The 6,752-nt window shown below is 33.7% G+C and overlaps 1 protein-coding gene across 3 annotated transcripts in view; it reads left to right on the top strand.

Moving 5' to 3' along the window:
• Positions 1 to 6,746, top strand: part of LOC108734479 (protogenin) — a 153,128-nt gene extending 146,382 nt beyond the window's left edge. For all 3 annotated transcript variants that reach the window (XM_018466060.2, XM_018466063.2, XM_018466061.2), the window contains 10 exons: positions 333 to 536; positions 1,337 to 1,474; positions 2,381 to 2,569; positions 3,056 to 3,341; positions 3,396 to 3,526; positions 3,673 to 3,863; positions 3,932 to 4,142; positions 4,850 to 5,124; positions 5,208 to 5,297; positions 5,473 to 6,746. In XM_018466060.2, coding sequence (XP_018321562.1) covers positions 333 to 536; positions 1,337 to 1,474; positions 2,381 to 2,569; positions 3,056 to 3,341; positions 3,396 to 3,526; positions 3,673 to 3,863; positions 3,932 to 4,142; positions 4,850 to 5,124; positions 5,208 to 5,297; positions 5,473 to 5,835 — 2,078 coding nt within the window. In that variant the 3' untranslated portion in view covers positions 5,836 to 6,746. The remainder of the gene's footprint in view (positions 1 to 332; positions 537 to 1,336; positions 1,475 to 2,380; positions 2,570 to 3,055; positions 3,342 to 3,395; positions 3,527 to 3,672; positions 3,864 to 3,931; positions 4,143 to 4,849; positions 5,125 to 5,207; positions 5,298 to 5,472) is intronic.
• Positions 6,747 to 6,752: the final 6 nt, after the last annotated feature.

Here is a 6,752-nt window from a genome sequence, read left to right as displayed (position 1 = left end):
GTTTTAGACCATCCGTTTTATCTATTAAGGTATTTCTTTATATTTTTCCTCAAATGCAAATTAATCGTGGCATTTTGAATAAAATTATTAAGAAATAATGTTTTCAAACTTGTAATAGTTATTTTCCGCAAACACACGCACTATAAATGAGTTTTTATTTTGATATTCTGAGGAATTATTTTTTTAGTTGAAGATATATTTAAACTATTAATTTTTTTTTAATGCTGAAAAAAATAAAGGAAATGTAGCAATTTACAGTTGTTCTCATAAAAATTAATATTTCTTGTGTTCTAGTGATTTATTGGAACAAAAAAAATGTTGAAATTTTGTAGGTATATACCAATGCGTTGCGGTAAATTCTGTCGGTGAAAAATGGGCTGCTGCCGAAATAATGCCAGATCGTTCGAAAGGAATTCCCCGTCCACCGCAAAATGTTCGATGTCGGCCGTACGACGAAAAAAGTATATGTCTAACTTGGGATAATCCTCCACATCTAACAGCCCAGGCATACAGTGTTAATTCTTATCTGGGAAGAGGTACGTGCGTTTGTAATTTATTGCACAATTAATCACATTAGCAACACGTCCGCGTGAATTTTTTTTTGGTAAATGTCTAGATGATGGTNGGATCGAAAGAGGGTGGTCACTTGAACAAAACCCGATAACCTAACCTAACCTACCCTATTGATAAAGCTATTTAAATAATGTTTTATATAACTTTCTTAATATTTTTATGTATTTTTCATTGGTTTTACCTTTGAATATTGTTTAAGAATGACTATAAATATTTACATGCCAAGAAATGTCTAAAAATTGGCATATTTATTAACTTTGAACCCCCATAACTTTTTATGGGGGTGAGACCGCCACGACCTTTTTATGGTACAGCGGTGGGGGAGACCTCCTCTTTCGATCCCTTCACCCCCACCCCTTCGGGAGTGTTGGTCATCATCCAGACCTTTATATGTATTTTTCCATTAGTTTTACCTTTGAATATTGTTTAAGAATGACTATATAAATATTTAAATGCCTAGAAATGTCTAAAAATTGGCATATTTATTAACTTTGAACCCCCATAACTTTTTGTGGGGGTGAGACCGCCACGAACTTTTTATGGTACAGGGGTGTTGGAGACCTCCTCTTTCGATCCCCCCCACCCCCATCTCATCATTTAGACCTTTACCCTTTTACCCTTTTTTTTTATTTAAACATGTTTGATTTGTTGAATACGTTTTGGCTTTTTTATTTTCATTATTTTGCTGGTTCAGGTCGATTTTGCATTACAATTAGTTTATTCGGATAATCTGACACTGTTTTATTTATTGTAATTCTTTTAGACATGGGTCCGGAGTATATTACAAATGTGACCTATCGGTTAGCTACAGGACTAAGTACAAATACAAATTATACATTTTATATTCGTCTCTATCAGACGTCTGCAAGCGACCAATCGGAAAATGTCACATGCCGTACTGGTAAGCCATGTAACTTCTTGTCATTATTCACATTCTGATTTATTATAGTCTAAGTAACAGTTAGTGTTTTGCACTGTAATTGTAAGAACAATACATAAATAGGTCCTTATAAATAAAGTATAACTAGGTAGTATCTACTTATTAAAGTTTACACACGCGTACACGACAACTATGTGTGCTCTCTTTCGGCTTAGAAGAGAGGTAATAAACGCAGTGTACATGCCCACGAGAGGTAGGAAATGTAAGTCGTGTTCGTTACATTTTTTTGTGCGCATGTTCACGATTTTTCACATACGCAATGAAGATAATTAGTTAAACGCATGCGTTCTTATGCGTTTAACTAATTTTCTTTATTGCGCATGTGCAAAATCGTGGACATGCGCACAAAAAAATGTAACGAACACGACTGTTTACTTCTGCCTCATCGTAAAGTGAGCGCGAGCAATCTTATACCACACAGTTTTGTCATAGTGGACGAAGACAAGGAAATTAATAGGTAGTTTTAAATAAAATCATTTTGGTCTCTATCTGCCGCCATTTATATTTGAGAGATACTGTTAATTGAAATTAACGTTTTCGAGGTAATTTTGAATAAAGGCAGAAAACCATTTGCTTTCAATGGTTAAAATCCAAATATATATGAAGTACAAAAAAAAGTTTCGACCTGCGTTGAAATTTGATAGTTAGCACCTACGTATATTAAAATGATTTTATAATCTTTAATACAACTTTGTAAAGATGTAGATTTTTATTTGAATTAAGTTTTGGGTTAGCTCAGTGTCTTTGATATACGTATACTTATGTGCTAGCTAGGTGTGTTTTAATGTTTGAGTAGAAACTACTTTTAAAATATAAAAACGTTTTCTCCATTCGCCGTGTTTTTTATTTGTGGCTTGTTTTACACAGAAAAAGTTGGAAATCGTATGTTAAACGTTAAAGCACTATCGTACAACTGTGTTGAGTTAACGTGGAACGAAGTAAATACTGATATACAGTGTGGTCAAAATTATGCGTCTTATAAGGTGCAATGGAAGGACGTCGACCAATTACATTCATACATCAAGTTTACAAACACCAGGAAAATGATAATTAGTGGTAAGTTGATATTCATTACATATTTCATTTCATTTCATTTATTTGGAATTTTTAATAGTTTATATACTGTCCCAGTTTTTTCACAAGATATCACCAAAAATTCTTTATTTGTAGCATTCTCATTAAAGGTTTTCATAGTCGGAATTATCTGTAGAGGGCTCGACATCCAAATTTGATATCTTTGGTCTAAAATTGGAGTTGTTTGTTCGGACGTTTCCCCAGCTGCTCTAATTGGCATCTTCAGAGACTGTAGTGAGGATGTACTGAGACTAATGTTAGTAAATCGCTAAGTTCCTTGAGGATGTTATTCACAGCTGTTGGCGAAACGTTGGATAAACGACTTCATCCAGATCCATTTCAAAATAAAAACTAATCTTGAATCATGACCATGAAACGCCAATATCGAGCCCTGTTCACATTTTGACTAGTACACTAATTTGACTGATCAACTATATATTTTCCATTAATTAACTTGTTTTTTCTCAGGTTTATTGCATGGGAAGACGTACAGATTTCGAGTTCCTTCAAAAAATTCGTCTGACCAAACCACGTCAGTTACTTACAATCTGTCTCAAGAAAATTTGGTCGGTAACGATGAATGTCACATAAATTCATCCTCGAACTTAATGAAAGTTGAAGCTATGGAACCATCTAGCGTTAATTTGACTTGGTCGCCTGAAAAAGAAACAGAAATAGATTTTTTCGACGTCTGCTTTCAGGAAGCTCAAAAAGAAAAGGAACTTGAACCTCCGAAAAGAAAGTGTTTTGAGAGGTTAAAAAGGAATTTTTCATGATGTTATTAGAAATTTAATGCATTCTTTTATAGTAAAGGAACTCATTTAAATATTACGGATCTTAAACCCGGGACTTTCTACACCTTTAGTTTGCAAACTAATTATAAAAACGGTACCTCATCTACTACTCCCTATTTAACTGAAGTACAAACAGCTACAGATGGTAAGTAATTTTTAATGTATTTTCTTTTTAGGTGCAGAATTAATTTTTACTCTATATCCCATAATTTCATGGCTACTTGTTAAATAGTGGCACACTAATAAAAGAAATTGTCATTATTTAAGTGCTCTGATAATAATTTTTTTTAGTACCTTCCGTTGTGCAAAAACTACATTATAAGATTTTATCATTAAATTCCGCTTGTATTACGTTCAAACCACCACTGAAAGAGAAAGAAAAGATAATCGGTTATCTTCTTTCCTATACACCAAACGAAGACTGGCAATATGAACAGTGGCAGAAAATTAATATTACATTAAACGATTTCGAACAAAATCAGGTAAAATTCAGATCTTTTAGGATTATCCCAAAAGATTTTAAAATCTAATCGTTTCTTCTTTTTAATAGCAATGTGTAGTAGAAGATAACGAAACGTTGTCGTTTGTTTTGAACAATTTGAATCCTGAATTGCAATATGTAATCATTGTTCAACCCTTTAGTGCAGTATCCACTGGAAACCCAGCTTTACCTCTTACATTCTCCACCAAAGAATTGAGTACAAATATTAGTCTACCTGAAAATACTAATCAGGTCGATTTGCGTTACAAACAAAAATTAGGTAAGTAGTCCATCTTTTATAAAAAAAAAAAAACGCAGTAGACACTCGATAGTGTGAATAACCGTAGTGGTAAATCACACAGGGAAATACGATATTACAACATCGCATTCGATCAGCTGATATTGTATTCTTTTGTATTTTTTTACTCATGCATTTTCTAGATTAAGTTCAGTGTAATTGACTATGTCTATTTTACATCCAGTCTGTAGCAATTCTTTGTCCTTTTAACGCTATAAGCTTATGTCTATGCAGTTAGTCGAAGTCATTCGCAGAGTGTCGGTGTCATAGGTCAGTGTAGAATGCGTGAGCTTCTAGACAGTTTCCTAGACGCCAGATTGGACATACGGGTTCTATGCCTCGGCCGGCGCGTACTGTGTGTGATCGCTGCAAATGAAGTACGCTAAATGCTTTTCGTAGTGTACGTGTGTTTAATGGTGTAATTATTTTTTTCTAATGGTACTGCATCTACGAGCGATGATGTAACATAGACGGTCAATGGATATTTGTTTTTGTAACAGAAGGTTTTCTTCAGGGTATACGGCGGTCTAGCATAATTAACACACTAATCGGATTATGCGGAGTTTCCTTCATGCGAGGTTCACATTATCGAGCATTTACTGTATTTTTATATATGCTATATTATAAATTATATTGGTGAATTAGAGAATTGATCACGAATTGACTGATTTTATTAATGTTTTAATTAGGTATAGCACTAGGAGTGTCTATTTCATTATTGTGTATCTTGTGCTGTTCGAGTTACATGCTATTGAGGAAGAAGTGCGTTAAAAGGGAAACGACGATACGAGCTCAGCATGTACGAACCAATTATTTACCTGTAGGTATGACCACATTACCCAGTGCACATCCCAGAAGTGGTGAAGTTTGCACAGCTGAAGCTCATGAAATGCAAGTGCTTATGTCTGATGATTCTATTTTAGGAGACATACCGTCAGATTCTTTGGCTCACATCGATACAAAGGTAGGGTTTTTAAAATTTTTTTCAAACGTCTCCAATTCAACATTAATTTGTGTTGCACGACTGCATTTTTTTTTTAATTTAAGGGTGGGGTTGGTTTTCCCAATTGTAAAGTGAATGGAATCATCAAAGATGCAAAAGTTAATGGCATGGTTCACATCACAGAAAATCCACGTGTAAGTTTACTTTTTCATCTCTATCCTTTGATATTTTAGGGTAGAACAAAATATTTAATTATATTTGAATAAGTATGTTTGGTTAGTAGACAACGTTGTTGTTTTATATTTTGATTATTTATTTTAAGTTTCAAATTTTACTGATAGTGATCGCTGAAATACAGATTTTTTTTAGTTCAAGTACTTGGCTTCGAATGGTCACGCAGTTGTCGAAAGTTGCAATGAACAAAACGGAAATGGACCATCAACAATAACGTCTCCACCGTCTATCATCAACGGTGTTGAGAATACGAACACAAACGCTTCGGCAACGAACGGGGGTTCGTTTAAATCGAAAATGAAAACGAATGTATCTAAGAAAGATCTTTTAAAACTTTCTGATTACAATTCAAACAACGAAATCTCGACATCTAGTGCAAAATTCCTCGATGATGAAGACGCTTCATTGAACAGCACTGCGATAACATACCTGGATGATTCGACTTCTTCTGTGCCACCTGGAAGGAGAATATCATCTATTCTAGGCCCAAACGGCTGACAATTGGCGTATTAGACGGTAAAAAAATTTTAGTGTCCGATTACAGGAAGTACAACTCAAATAATATTTTAATAAAAAACACCAAACCAAATAAAAAAAATACAAAACAAACAAACAAAAATGACACCCGTTGCTGATTGCAACGTTCCCAAAGATGTCGGATGAACCACATTTTTTTGCAATCAGCTCTAATTTTAAATAAATGCATAGTAAGATTTTTCTTACAACACTTTGGCAAGGATGGTACGGAGAAACACATATTCAATTGCATCATCCGGGTTTTTATTTTTATTGTTATGTTTATTTTATTTCCCAGGACAATTTAGCTCGTACCGTACAATCCTTGCCAAGTAATTTATTTCTAGGACTCAAACATGTACAAACATTAACGTCCTCGATAAAATCGCGAGGAGAATACTACATTACAAACTACACAGTTTAATATGCAGCAGAATTGAACCCCAAAAATAATTTATTATTAGTGTAGTTTTTAGGGTAATGATAAACGTACATACATAAAATATGCTTGAGCTTGAAGGTATTACAGATGATGAATGATGTGTAATTTGAATTGAAAATTGTGAAGCAAGATGCAGAGTAATTTTCTTAATAAATGGTCACCGGTTAAAAAAATATAATGAAAATAGCAGATGTTTGTTAGGGTTGAAAACACATAATAGATTATTTACGATTTATGCTGCCCAGATATGTATGTGAACACAGTAACTTATTTTTTGTTTGCGTCCGTTTTTCGTTGTTGATGTTTAGAATTTTTTTATACCGACAATTATTAATTCTCAAAATTGAAAGGACAAGGGTCCAGAACATTCATGTCTTGAACAAATTTGAGCAGTTACAGGTAATTTTCGTTATTCTCTTCGTTCTTTAACTGGTACACGTTTTTATATATATATATA

This window comes from Agrilus planipennis, unplaced genomic scaffold (assembly GCF_000699045.2).
Source record: "Agrilus planipennis isolate EAB-ADULT unplaced genomic scaffold, Apla_2.0 scaffold129, whole genome shotgun sequence".
Taxonomy (NCBI): domain Eukaryota; kingdom Metazoa; phylum Arthropoda; class Insecta; order Coleoptera; family Buprestidae; genus Agrilus; species Agrilus planipennis.
The sequence above is the reverse complement of the archived record's forward strand: the minus strand, read 5'-3'. Positions and strand labels throughout refer to the sequence as shown.